Here is a 14974-nt window from a genome sequence, read left to right as displayed (position 1 = left end):
TAAATAAAAAATGAAAAAATATATATATAAATTGAAATAAATAAAGATATTAATAAATATTGAAATAAAACCATTTTCATGAAACATTTAATAATTTATTTGTGTATTTATTTTATATATACAGTATATATGAATATATATATAAGTATATTATGTACAGTATATTATTTATTGTCCTCCATATCACTCCAGTCCCCTTGAATAGACCTAACCTTGAGGGCTGATGAACACAATCCCTCTATAGTTGGAACACCCTCCAGTTCCCCTTCTTGGAAAAAAGGGATCATCGCCACAGTCTGCCAGTCTAGAGGCACTGTGAAACTTTGCACCCAACCCTTTTGGGTCTTTCCGTAGGTGGTGAGCTCATGGGAAACCAAGCCATAATACATTTTAATAAAACATTTCCAGTATTCAACAGCGTAACCTCAGTCCTGTTTCTTTTGTGATTAAAATGCAACAAAGACTACAGCTTTTCATGAACAAAGGTTGCTGCTTTCATTTGACTAAAAATACTCTTGATGGGGCCCAATTTGCTGCTGTAATGTAATGTTAAAACCTCCAGAGACTCTTATTGTGAAATCATACCACCGGCAGTAGTGCGGTGAAACATGATGTATTGTCACTTGACCAATACAACATCATTTGATAGGTGAACACTGGTGATTGTCTGGATTAGCAACTTGACTTTGACACTACTCTTACTATTACTCCTTAAAAATGACTTAAATACTACCTAAAGGTTATCTAAAAAGTTATTTAAATACTTGTAGATGTACTTTTTAAAAGTATTCGTATTGGAAAATGAAAACTGAATAAATAATGACTATAAATGTATCCAAAACTAATTGCACCAAGATGAACATTTGAACAAAAAAAAAACATTTTAGGTGATACTTGTATCATATTTTAAGAATCCCTGTCCCGCAGAATGTATTACTTTTAAATTTGTTTATCGTTTGTCTGTAGATGTCGTCCTTAGCAGTGACTAATTGGCCGAAGCCCATTCCCCTGATTCCTTGCCTGTCATGGTCCACTGCCTCAAGTGTCTTCACCACGGTAAACTACACACACTTTCGACCACAAGTGGAGACGTCTATTCATTTATTAACATTTTTGGTTACTCTACATGGATTACCAAAATCTTGACTGAAACACAAAATTGCTATAATATCGAACTATTTTAAGCTGATCTTGTGTGGATATCCAAATTTTTCATTATTTATTGCTTAAATAAGTCACCTGTGTGGTTAATGATTTGATTGCAACCACTTTTGTAAGTGATTCCTTTGTTGGTGATTTACTCTGATACATATTACTGTGTGTAATTTTGGATTAAATAGTCAAGTTTGTTGTCATTGACGAATGTTCAAATCTGCAAGGTGTCAGCTAATTGAATGTTAGTGCTTAAAACATTTCTGTTTTATTTTGTACACTTTGAGCGCCTTGAAAGGAGGAAAAGCGCTATATAAGTATAACACCAACACCAACCAACTATTGCAAACGCTATATTAATTCTAGGGCTGAAGCTATCAATTATTTAGGTAATCGATTATCAATTAGTTCGAATACTCGAGTAATCGAATTATGAATATTTAAAGCGTTGCAAAATACATTTAAGGATATGTTAAATAAATAATCATGTGTTTATGCTTGCAATAGTATTTATTTGAGCTTGTTACTATCACACTTTCAAAAGAGCATTAAATGCAAATACAAAATAAGAATCCTGAGTGTTACTTCAAATTATGAAGGATTCCACTTTCATTTCACAAGAGCAATAGTGTAATTTTTGGACTATAAGCCGCCACTTTTTTCCTTCATTTTGAATCCTGCGGTGTATAGTCCAGTGCGGCTTATTTGTTGATTTAGTTAGGGTAATAGGTAACAATTGACAGCGGCGACATAAGACTTTCATAAGACCGTCATAATGATGAAATGACACTATCATGGGCATTACTGAATGTTTATGACAGATGTCATCCGGCAAAATATGTCACTACCATTTATTTACATCCCGGATCTTTTACATCTATACAAAAGTAAGATAATTTACCGGATAACACTAAATGACATCTGTTATAACCATTGATTAATGCCCATGGCAGTGGCAAATTTGGTGGGTAACGGCTTGTAGTCAGGTGCGTCTTATAGTGAAAAAAATATGGTAATTGCGTTTAAAAATAAATTAAAAACTTTTGTTTTGCCTCAAACATTATTAAAAAAAAAGGGGTACAACAAAAGAACAATTGGCTAACTTGCATTGAAAAAGTCCGATAGCTTAAATGCTAACTTTTTTTTACATGCTCTTAACAAATCGTTTCAACACATATACCCACAAAAAGCTGCTAAATACACTTCTAAACTAAATAACGAATGTATAAACGAACATATTAGCGCAAACAAAAACATACATTATGTTGGTCTTAATAGGGAGCAGTTGTATTCAGCCATGTTAAACGATTTACGGCATATTCACTGTTGCCATTAGAGGGCAGTGTATTCAACCAAATCAATAAAACTTAACTGTGACACTTTAAAACCAAACCATTACAACGTCACTCTTAATTAAACGAATCCTCGAAGCAGCAAAATTTGATTCGAAGCTTTTTTCTAATCGTATTTAGAGCTGTCCCGACTAGTCGACGTAGTCGAACCCATCGATGACGTAAATCCGTCGACGAGCACAACATGCCGTCGACGGTTAATGAAGGGTTAAAAAAATATATGCGTGGAAAGTCAGAATGTCGGATGCTCTGTTTGCAAGCGGGGAAAGCGGCACAAAGCCAAAAAAAGCGCACCAGAGTGTCCAAAACATTGACTCATTTCAAAGAAACAAAGGAGAGTACACTCTTCTGTCCTGTCTCTTCAGTGCCAAGCTTGGCTGCACGTCGGCCGTGAATAAACACCTCAAGCGCCTTCACGCAGTTTGTAATTATTATTTTTTTTTTTTGTACACCAGAGGGTGCTGTCGCCTTACTAAATAATAATGTTTCATTGACAATGGGCCTATAAGTGCTATTAGTATTGTTCTTAATGCTAATTGAAAGGTTTATTTCATGTTATGGTTTATTTTATGGTGTAGAAAATTATTTAAGGTTAAAAGGTCATAAATATATACAGTATATACAGTGATTGCACTCAAGGGAGAGATTGTCAATGATAAGGTAATAAGGTAAAGGCAATTCATATAGGCAATTCATTGATATATAAATAAGGTTTAAAAGGAAAAAGGTGAAAAGTTTTTGTTAATTTCTAATTGTGTTGCTTTATTTGTGTGCACCGTAGCTCTTACAGTGTGTTTACATCAAGGATGGAATAAAAGTTGTAAACCATCAGTTTAAGAGACCATCTTTTCAATCGGGATGCTACACTAGTTAATTCTATCAACATTTGAACTCATTGTTTATTTGTGATTTATTATTGCTATTTACGTGTTTATTTGTACTTTAATAAATGATTTGAGTGTTCCAATATGTTTTTTTTAAATTGATAAGCGTCAACAAAAATTTCATTGCTAAATTAGTTTAAAAAAATTTTTTTTTTTTTTTAAATTTAATTATTAGATTAGTCGACTAATCGTAAAAATAGTCGGCTGACTAATCGGGAGAAAATTAGTCGTTTGGGACAGCCCTAATCGTATTACTCGAGTTAATCAATGTATTGTTGTAGCACTAATTAATTCTGATTCTCGATGGTAGTAAGACTTGAGACACCCAACACAAAATCGATCAATAGGCGAGGTTTTTTTTCCTTTGGCATTTGTCCACCGACTGCCAACGGCCACGAAAGGTCTTTATACCTTCTACTGACACATTCACATATCCAATCAGTGCAAAGCATTTAAATTCAAAAATGTATTATTCAAATCTAATCCGGTCAGCTACACATTATTGAGAATCTGAAAGTTTGCAGAGGCAGGCAAAAATGACCAATGAAATTGCTTCAAAAGGATAGTGTGGGTATTTCCAAAGCAAACTTCTTGCAAACTGAATAAAATTACATCTAAGGTATGAAAAATAACTAATAAAAAATTAAATAATCACACAACTTGATGCCCATACATTTGAAAATGTGTTCAACATTGTTTTTGTCTCGCTTGTATAGGGCGTGCTGAGTAAAGCAGTGAATTGGTCGGAGTTGGAGAAGCAATATGCCATCAATTCAGTGTATGAAGAAGAGATCATTAAGCTGTTGGAGTATTGTGGGGTTTGTTGACTGTTTTTTTTCCCACAACACATGATCATCCGATAACTATTAAGAAAACAATATTTAGACATGTAAACTAATCCAGTGTGTCGCCATCTTTTAGACTGACTCCTTCAAGATGGCTCAAGAGTTCGTAAAACACTCATCGGGTAGAGTGAATTCTTTGGAGCAGCTGCTAGACCAGCCAAGAGAACTATCAGTGGGCTACTACTCCAGGGCAGGAGCAAAGGCAGAAATTAGGCCTGGTCTGTGGATTGGAGAAGATGTAGCTGGAGACAAACTTGACAAATTATTAGAAGATGACAACACCAAGACAAGTTTAGAGCCTTTACCAAGGTAAGATTGTGATTGGAACACTGGTTTTTAGTCAAGTACAGTAATAATATGTTGCCTGCTATTCTCTTTTTTTCCCAGTGGCTTCCAAGGAAGGAAATCACTGATTGGGAAGAAGGCAAATTCAGATCAAATTTGTCGTCCATCATTACACAGCGAGTCCATAAGTTTCATGAAGGGAGTGATGGACGAGTGTACACACATGGCCAATTTTTCTGGTTAGTTCATATTGAGTCATCAAGTGAACATGCTTCATTTTCATATTGTTAAACATGAATTTAGCTGTCACAACTTTTGTACCGTTAAATTGTATTTTGCTTTCCCTCCTAGTCCCCGTTGACACCAGTCTTATCATCGTGGTGCAGGCCAAAGAGGACGCCTATATCCCTCGCACAGGGGTTCTTAGCCTGCAGGAGATCTGGCCTGGATGTGAAGTTCGATATTTGAATGGAGGACACATCAGTGCTTATCTGTTTAAACAGAACGTCTTCAGGTACTACCAGTGTTGTTAATCTTACTTTAAAAAAGCAATTAGTTACAGTTAGAACAATTTAGTAACTCAGTTACCTCATTCTAAGACTAATTAATTACTCAGCAAAGTAACTAACGTTACTTGTCATGTTCTCCACATTATTACATAATACATTCTATAACATCTTTCACATCAAAGATGTTTATATTAATTGATTGAATTGAACTGATTTTTTTAATTATTAAAAAACGTAGGTCACACTTTTTCCTTTTTTTTTTTTTTATGTCACCATTGTATAGTAAACGTTAACTTTCAAATGCTGTGAGGGGAAAAAAAAAATCCTTATTGTTTTTCCTTTTGTACTTAACCCACACTGTAACGTGACCCCTGTACCGAACCATGACTTGTGTGTATCATCACACCCATTATATATGGCGGAAAACACTCAGGTCACTTGAAGTTCTGAGACCCCCAATTTGGCCAAATTTCAAAATTGTCCTATATGTATGTGTGATACATCATTGGAAAGCTTAAAATCTCAATTTTCTGGGGGAAGAAAAATTTTGAACAAGAGGGCATTTTTTAAAAAAAAAACGTTTTTTTTTTTTTTTTTTTTTTTTAAACCGCATAACCCTAACTGGAGGTGAGAGCATGCGAGAGCAGAATTAAGGACGCAACGATTTTAACGAGATACTATTGCGTACTTACCTCTTTTCGATCCAAAAACTCCATGTAGCATGTATCACCGAGTGTCAAGACACAGCTGTGAATGGCTAGAACTGGATTTTTGGGAGATTTTATGGGTGAAACATGGTAATATAACAAGGGTCGCTATGCAGAAATCGCAGACATCAAGGAGTAATTAAGATATTTATTTTCATATATTTATTTACCCTTTTAAACTTTTTTTTTTTTCAATTTTTTCTTTGTTTGGATCGAATATTTATCATCTAAAATATTGGGGGAAATGCGACAGTACCAAAAAAATACAATTAAGCGACAGTTATGAGGTAGATATCCGTGATTTTTTTACAGACGCCAATTTTTTCATTGTGACGAAATTTGTTTAAAAGTTTAAAATATGCGAGTGAATAATTTTTTAAAGCCGTTTTTTTTCTTTTTTTTTTTAACTAAATATTAGACATCAATTAATGATTCTAAGCTACAGTATAAATGACAGACCTTTCAAATAATAAATACGATTACTTACCTTCTTTTTATGGCTAAGTTGAAATAATAGCGGTTGCGCGACGTCTGTAAACGGGGGTTTTCAGGGTAAAACGGACAAATTAAAAATAGTTGGGGGGCTTAATGCGCCGTGAATCTGCTATGGCAGCATATAGACGTATTGTTCTGTCAAACACAACAGTTGTTTTGGCTTGAAGTACAGCAGTTTCTTTTAAAGAAGAGTGCAAGAGCAGAAACTGCTTTTTTAGTCTTGTCTGTGTTTTCCGCCATATAGATATATTTTCAATATGCAGATGAGGCTCTGAATCTCCTGCCTCTCATTTATTTGCTCAAGTTGTTTTGTTTAAAAACATCACACAAGGTTCATGGATACAGTACAGGCCACAGTTTTGGACACACCTCATTCAATGCAACACAAATGAAGGTCCCAACCTCATTGATAAAGCAATAAATTCCACGAATCAACCCTGAAAAGGCATAAAAGTCAAAAACCATTTTAGGTGACTCCCTCTTGAAGCTCATCAAGAGAATGGCAAGAGTGTGCAAGAAAGTAATCAGAGCAAAGGGTGGCTAATTAAAGATGCTAGGATATTGTACATGTTTTTAGTTATTTGACCTTTCATGAAAATAAAGTAACACACAAATGAGAAGGTGTGTCCAAACCTTTGGCCAGTACTGCGCGTCATTAAAGAAAAGTTTAGGGCAAGTGACTGTTTTTGGTAATTAAAAGCAAAAAACATTATATTGCTGGGTCTACAAGGACAATGCCAACTAAGTGATGATAATGCATACTCAGCAGGAAAACAGTACATTATTTCCACCAGGACACCACGAAATGTATGTAAATAAAAAACTAAAGTTTCCCGAGAGTTTAAGCTGACGCTCGCCAAACTAAATGCTAATGCTAACGAGAACGCGAATGCTAACGCTCCCAGCCACCTAGCCAATCATAATCACGTTTGTAACGGCGTCACCACCTCCTCCCCCCTCCCGCTATGCTCTATCCAGGCAGAAGGCAGCTAATGATTCAACCAAATTGTTGTAACACGCCCCTTCACATCCTCAATAACGGTAACGGTGTTGCAAAGATGGGAAAAGTAATTAAATAGATTACTCACTACTGAAAAAAATAATGTCGTTAGAAACGCTGTTATTAACAACACTGGGTAGTACCCAGTGTTATTTTTAACAGCCCTTTTAGATTTAGTCTTTATGGCGAAATTAGTATTAGTCATATTGAAGTCATTTGTAAATATGTTAGTCTAAGGTAAAAAGCTTTCTAAGATGATCATAACGTTTAGACGGATGTTGTTGGGGGTTAAAACTGCACAATTGGAAAATTCCTTCCAGAGTGGAAATCTTGACAGTGCTCCAAACAAAACTGAGTTTTGGCACCGTCTGTCTCCAGGGTTGCCAGATCAGAAATATGGTCTTCAGCTCAATCACACTGTAAAACACATTCAGTTCAATAAAAGCCTGTCCAAATGACAACCTCCCGTCCAAGATGAGATCAAAAATCTGATTCAGAGGATCGATGCGTATACAGTATGCTACAAAAACACACTTCCTTTAAAGTAGTTAAATTTCCTTGTTTTCAGTGTAAATCAACTAGAAATAAGTGAAATTATCTGCCAGTGCTTCTAATAAATTTTACTCCGATTTCTTGAAATAAGAAAAATAGCTATCTGAAAATAAGCTTAATACATGATACAGACTTTTGCTAGTCATTGACACACAAGACTTGTCAGCGAAATTACGAGTGAGCATACAACATAGCAGAGATATGACGCACAGGTCACGTGCAGGAAACTTTTTGTACGACAATAAGGAAAACTACCCGGTCATGGCTGGTGGAGGGGCAGTGATAGGATGAAAAGATGGAAGCGGACTAGAGGGAGGGAGGAATGTGTGTGAATGTGTGATTGTGCGGATGTATATCCGTATTTGTGTGTGCATGCAGACAAATTAAGAGTCTCAATAAGAGTCACTTGTTTTAAGCAATACATTGGTATATTTAATCTGGAAAAAAAAGGTTTGTTAGAAATGTTTTTAATTCCAAAACCCTAGGTGAAAAATTACCAACTTTTAAATGCATAGGCTTAAAAGGAACACATAGTAATATTTACTTAGAGTAAGTGGAATAACCTGATTTTAACATTCAAAACAAGATGGAGAAAATGATTTGACTAGATTTAAGAAAAATAATCTGATTAAGACCTTATAAATTTGCAGTGTACATCCCTTGAATAAACTATGCACACCAAATTTCATAGCGATCTGCCCACGAATAAAAATGTTAGTGTACACGCCCCCAACAACAACAACATGAATTTCAACTTGACAGGCCTTCATCCTTCAATAACAAAAATGACGTCATTGTGACCATCTGACAGAAATAATTAGCATTTCCGAATTGTCTCGTCAGATGTAAACTATCAAACGTCTCGTTATGTTTGTCATCCAAAACATGTTCAGTTTATCGTCCTATAAACAGTGTGGTCAACAAAATATTTTCATCTGTGCAATTGTTAACAAAAACAACACTCTTACTACCAACTATTTTTATGAAATCGTATGATGTGTATGGTTTGATATAGGGGTGTGATAAAATATCGAAATAGTGATATATCATGATACTTTGTATCCCAAAAGGTTATCGATATGCTCCTGTAGAATCGAGATATCGTTTTTAAAAGGTGTCAATTTAAAAAAAAAGAAAAAAAAAAAAAAGGCTGCCATTGACGGTGCTCGACGCCCAGTCCATTTAGACTGGGAACGTTCGTTCATTCAAAACCAGAGAATTCTCAATCATTCGGTCCGATTTTCGCGCATTTGCAGGTCACTTGCTTTTCATTTTAGGGCATTTACAGGTCATTTCCTGTTGAGTTTGAGTCAATGCCTATTCATTTGAGTGATTCCCAGGTCACTTCCTGTTCTGTAACTTAAAATAAGGCAAGGCAAGGCAAATTTATTTATATAGCACAATTCAACACAAGGCAATTCTAAGTGCTTTACATCACATGAAGACCATAAAAATCACATTTAAATCAACACAACGTAAAAACCAAGACAAATGAACGCATTTAATCACAGAATAAAAATAAATAAATAAAAATAAAACAAAAATAAAAATAAAGCAAAAACTACTACTACTAATAATCATTGAAATCAGCAATGGAGATAAGCACAAGAGGAATAGAAGGCAGGTAGGTTGAAATATATAGACAGTTATGGATATGCAGTGCCAAACAAAAGCGTTTTTAGCCCTGATTTAAAGGAGCTAACAGTTTGAGCATACTTCAGACGTTCGGGTAACTTGTTCCAGAGGTGAGGAGCATAATAACTAAATGCTGCCTCACCCTGCTTGGTTCTTGTTCTTGGAACATGCAGAAGACCCGTTCCAGACGACCTTAGGGGTCTAGATGTCTCATAGGAATCTAACAAGTCAAGCATGTATTTTGGTCCAAGGCCATTAAGTGTTTTGTAGACAGCAAGTGACCCATAAAATACCCCCAAATCAACAGGAAGTAGCTGAAAATCAACAGGTACATGGCCCAAAATTACTCATTGCCTGGCATCAGCTGCCACTGACAGCCATAGACGTTCAATCCGTTTGAAGTGGGAGGGATGGCAGCGAATTAAGTTCATTCGCTGCCACCCTCCCAGTTCAAATGGATTAGATGTCTACTAGTGATAAACTCATTCTAATTCACAGCAGAAGCTTGTTTTTTTTTGTTTATTAGTTTTTGTAGAATATCCTGGAATGATTTCCCGACCAATGTATCGAAAATCGTTGCACTATATCGTCAGATCATCGTTATCGTGACCTTTGTATCGCAAATCATATCGTATCGTGAGGTACCAAGAGGTTCCCACTCCTAGTCTGATACATTGCAGGTTAATGCCATACTTGGTGTATTTCCTTGGATTCTTTTCAATTATGGCCTTGAAATATTTTTATACAAATATCGAATGAAATTATGACTTCGTGTAAGGAAGCGAACTCTGTCATAAACAAAGAACAAACTATATTTTCATAAACACAATTTTAAAATGCCATTTTACATAATATGGCCCATTGAAAAGTCACAAGGTTCCACAAATTAGGTTTTTATATTACTCTTTATAGTCACTAGTTGTTTGTAGGCGGATGTATTTTAATGGAGTATTTGTGTTTTTCCCCAGACAGGCCATCTATGATGCATTCAACAGATTCTGCCTGAAGTATCCCCACCTTCTGTAGCGAGGACACTATTGGTACCCGGAACTTGCACTGTGCGTGTGTGTGTATTATGTACGGTATCATGTACAGTACAAACGTGAGTTCGTCCACCTGCAATTTATCTCTCAGCCTCTGAATGCAAATAAGAGAGTGCAGCTTTTATAGAATTTTTTGATTTTGTTTGGTGATTACTGATGTGACGTACCTAAAACACATATTTCACACCAATTTGCCTACATATCTATTTTAACATTTTAGTGTGAATACATCAAATAAAAACCGAGGTTTATTTGGGAGTTCCAGGTAACATGTACATAGAGGTGTTTTCCTTAAAAGCAGGTGCCAAGTTAAATACATAGAAGTTAGGAAATAAGAATAAGAGGTAGCTGATTTAAAACCAAAAACATTCATAACAAAGAAAAAGTGCAAAAGTCCAGCAAAATCCAAGTTCAGGGCTCTTACAGCTATGAGGATAAAACTTTTCAGGAGTCTGCTTGTCGTGCAGCGGATGCTTCTCAACTTCTGCAGAAGGGAGAATAGCCTGTGGCAGGTGTGAGTATAGGGTCCTTAATGGAGGAGCTGTTGGACCTTCTTGGATATGGCAGCTATGTTGGTGGAAAAAGATAGACCCTCTGTTGGATGTATGCTGAAGAATTTAATGTTGGGAGTCTCTTTCCACCCCAGGCGTAACAGATTTCCTGAAGTCCATCAGTAGCCAATAGCGTACCGCAAGTAACTCGTCACCTTTGCTCATTAATATTCATGATGTTAGCAACTGTTGCTTGGGGGGGTCAAACTCGAGTTTGTCCCTCATTTTAGATTCATGTAAATAGCGTACAAACAAGATGTTTACTGAGCTAAACCTACCAATTCTGTCCTAAAATGATGTCGCTGGTGCCAAAATCGCTGGTAAAGATGTGGAAGAACATACAAACGTTCAATTAAAGAGATGGCTTGAGTGTCGAGTGCTGAAAAAGAGTCGACGTGATCCAGCGTTAGCTTTTTTATCGACACCTTTTTCTTGTGTCCATTGCTTTACGACACTGACGATGACATTCTCCTGTTTCAACAAGCTATCTTTTACCACCATAAGCCCCAACTTTCTTATATATTATATCCTCTGGTTGTGTTACGTCTGACCGTTGTTGGGGGTAATTTATATTGCTATTTTTGTGTAGCGATCGCAAATGCTACTCAGTGACAGTGAACGAACACTTTTATTTTTTTCAATAATAACAAATCTTAATTCTGTTAATTTACACTTCTGCCTTACTAAGGTTTTCTTTTTCAACAGAAAAAGTAAAGCTGGTAAATCTAGAGCTTACCTGTAGACATGAACAGGCTTACTACAAAAAGACCAAGGCCAAACATGGCGAATTTATTTAAATATCCATATTTTAGAAAAATCGTCCTAGATGACTGTTGTGATACCCTATATGAATTAAAAAAAAATGTTCAGGTCATTTATTGTCAGACAGAAGCAGAATGGCAAAATGCCAAGCCAAAAAATAAGTAAAAATATCAAAATGGCTTACCTCTTCGGGGGAGGCAATGGATCAGAGTCCGACCTGTATCAGAGTTATCATAACATTAAACTGTGTGAACTTGCTAACCTGCAAAATTCGAGTAGGAGTTGCTCAGATAGGTGTCCTCCTCTATGTGTTTTCTACTGTTAAAGGTTAATTTAACTGTAAGAAATGCAGTGAACTCTGCTGTAAAATATAGAACCAGCAAAACGTGAGCAAGAAGCTGCTTAGAGAGAGAGGTCGCAATCTGTGTTACACAGGAAAATGTTGACAGTCAAAAAAAAAAAAACTACTTTTCTTCTTGGAAACGGCCTACTTTAGAATGAAAGAAGGCTAGATTATGTTTTGACTTTACACTTTTGAAACCAAATACCGTCAAATATTCGAGCATTTATTTATTAATTATTGTATTGTATTGATTTATTTTCTACACTATTTATTTCAAATATTTTAATTTGCAGCTGATGCAGACATTTTTTCAGATAATCATACATTAATCATAATCAAGGTAAACATTTTAATCCCGATTTTTATTTTTTCCATAATTGCTCAACCCACTAATGCATTTTAGAGATGAAAATAAGGGAAAAGAAGATAAAAGAGACCGCCAAATAAAGCTGTTATTCTTGTGGTGAAGGACAATGTAGGCTAACATGTAGTTCCATGTTAAGTAAATCCAGGCATTTATTCTGGAAGTTTACAAAATGTTTCTTTAGTAGTTTTTGAAAACAAAGGTTTGAATCGAACGGTGTATGACCTGAAACAATACACATGAAAGTATTAGTCAAAACAGATTTATTTTGCATTGATCATTTAGCCTATCAATTAATCAGGTTCATATTTGTGAGAAATGTAGCCCTGACCCCCATTCACCCAATCTGTTTGGTTTTATTAATGTCCCGCCCCCAGAAAAAAAATGTACATGCAGGTTACGCTGTTATATCGTCCCTACCAATGTTGAGACCAAATCTACACCCTTGCTTTGATGTTTTTGTACACTAAGTCCAATACATGTTAAAGTTACTGTATCATATTGTAATTACGTCCATTTACAATGAGTGTTTTCCCCAGTGGTCCATATATGCGCTCCTGTTTAAACATTGCATCCTGCAAGGTGTACTTGGAATCTTGGAATCAATCTGCTCAGAAATGATGTACATTTTATAAACAAAAGAAGCCTACGAATGCTGTTCCTTCCAAGTTAGACTACATTATAGAATTTCCTCAAATGTACAGTATGGCTTTTGATTTGTTTTCAAGGACTGATACCAGTTAGTATTGTAGGTGCCCTGAAATGTCCTTATTTCATCTTTTTTTTCCTAAGATATTTACACTAACATTTATTTGATTCGGGTTTTTAAAGTAGGTATTAAACCATCAGTTAAAGTAGTACAAACACAGACGAAAAAAGTCTGAATAAATGTCGGTTGTCTTTGAGTGAACAAAATTAAATGATTTTTACTAATTTTCTCAATTAAAATGAAATTATTTTCTATTTTTTAAGAAATATAACAATTGCTAAAACATAACCTGCTTTACTGCATTTGTGAGCATATGGTTTTTGGTACCAAGTAAAATGCAATGCTACCTCGGGTCTGTCGTTAATTCTAGTCATCACAGAATAATTGGGGAAACTACAGTTGTTGGGTACCGCTTTGCTTAAAGACAAGCATCTTGATTAATTTTATACATTGTATGTACAGTGGGGCAAATAAGTATTTAGTCAACCACTAACTGTGCAAGTTCTCCCACTTGAAAATATTAGAGAGGCCTGTAATTGTCAACATGGTTGAACCTCAACCATGAGAGACAGAATGTGGGGGGGGGGGGGGGGGGGGGGGGGAATCACATTGTTTGTTTTTAAAAAAAAATAATTTATGTGCAAATCATGGTGGAAAATAAGTATTTGGTCAATACCAAAAGTTCATCTCAATACTTTGTTATGTACCCTTTGTTGGCAATAACGGAGGCCAAACGTTTTCTGTAACTCTTCACAAGCTTTTCACACACTGTTGCTGGTATTATGGCCCATTCATCCATGCAGATCTCCTCTAGAGCAATGATTTTTGGGGCTGTCGTTGGGCAGCACGGACTTTCAACTCCCTCCGCAGATTTTCTATGGGGTTGAGACCTGGAGACTGGCTAGGCCACTCCAGGACCTTGAAATGCTTCTTACGAAGCCACTCCTTTGTTGCCCTGGCTGTGTGTTTGGGATCATTGTCATGCTGGAAGACCCAGCCACGTCTCATCTTCAATGCCCTTGCTGATGGAAGGAGATTTTCACTCAAAATCTCTCGATACATGGCTCCATTCATTCTTTACACAGATCAGTTGTCCTGGTCCCTTTGCAGAAAAACAGCCCCAAAGCATGATGTTTCCACCCCCATGCTTCACAGTAGGTATGGTGTTCTTCGGATGCAATTCAGTATTCTTTCTCCTCCAAACACGAGAACTTGTGTTTCTACCAAAAAGTTCTATTTTGGTTTCATCTGACCATAACACATTCTCCCAGTCCTCTTCTGGATCATCCGAATGCTCTCTAGCGAACCGCAGACGGACCTGGACGTGTACTTTCTTCAGCAGGGGGACACGTCTGGCAGTGCAGGATTTGAGTCCCTGGCGGCGCATTGTGTTACTGATAGTAGCCTTTGTTACTGTGGTCCCAACTCTCTGTAGGTCATTCACTCGGTCCCCCTGTGTGGTTCTGGGATTTTCTCCAGGGTAAAACGGACAAATTAAAATATTCTGGAGGCTTAATGCGCCATGAAACTCTCAATGGCAGCATACAGACATATTGTTCTACCAAACACAACAGTTCTTTTGGATTAAAATACAGTTTATTTTTAAGAGTGGTGCAAGAGCAGAAACTGCTCTTTCAGCCTTGTTTGTGTTTTCCGCCATATGTATACATTCATTGCAGTACTAAGTATGCTTGCAAATATATTTAAAATATTCTCATCTTTAGTGCCTTTCGTGTGGCAATGGACCACCTTTACTAAAAGTGAAGTTTATTAAAATTATTTTATG

General features: G+C 36.2%; 1 protein-coding gene across 2 annotated transcripts in view; it reads left to right on the top strand.

Moving 5' to 3' along the window:
* abhd18 (abhydrolase domain containing 18) overlaps positions 1-13761 on the top strand; it is a 33624-nt gene extending 19863 nt beyond the window's left edge. For both annotated transcript variants that reach the window (XM_057850577.1, XM_057850576.1), the window contains exons 9-14: positions 967-1056; positions 4105-4206; positions 4310-4542; positions 4621-4757; positions 4870-5032; positions 10385-13761. In XM_057850577.1, coding sequence (XP_057706560.1) covers positions 967-1056; positions 4105-4206; positions 4310-4542; positions 4621-4757; positions 4870-5032; positions 10385-10442 — 783 coding nt within the window. In that variant the 3' untranslated portion in view covers positions 10443-13761. The remainder of the gene's footprint in view (positions 1-966; positions 1057-4104; positions 4207-4309; positions 4543-4620; positions 4758-4869; positions 5033-10384) is intronic.
* The last annotated feature ends 1213 nt before the right edge of the window (positions 13762-14974 follow it).

This window comes from Corythoichthys intestinalis, chromosome 11 (genome assembly GCF_030265065.1).
Source record: "Corythoichthys intestinalis isolate RoL2023-P3 chromosome 11, ASM3026506v1, whole genome shotgun sequence".
Lineage (NCBI taxonomy): Eukaryota > Metazoa > Chordata > Actinopteri > Syngnathiformes > Syngnathidae > Corythoichthys > Corythoichthys intestinalis.
This window is presented reverse-complemented; position numbering and strand designations above follow the sequence as displayed.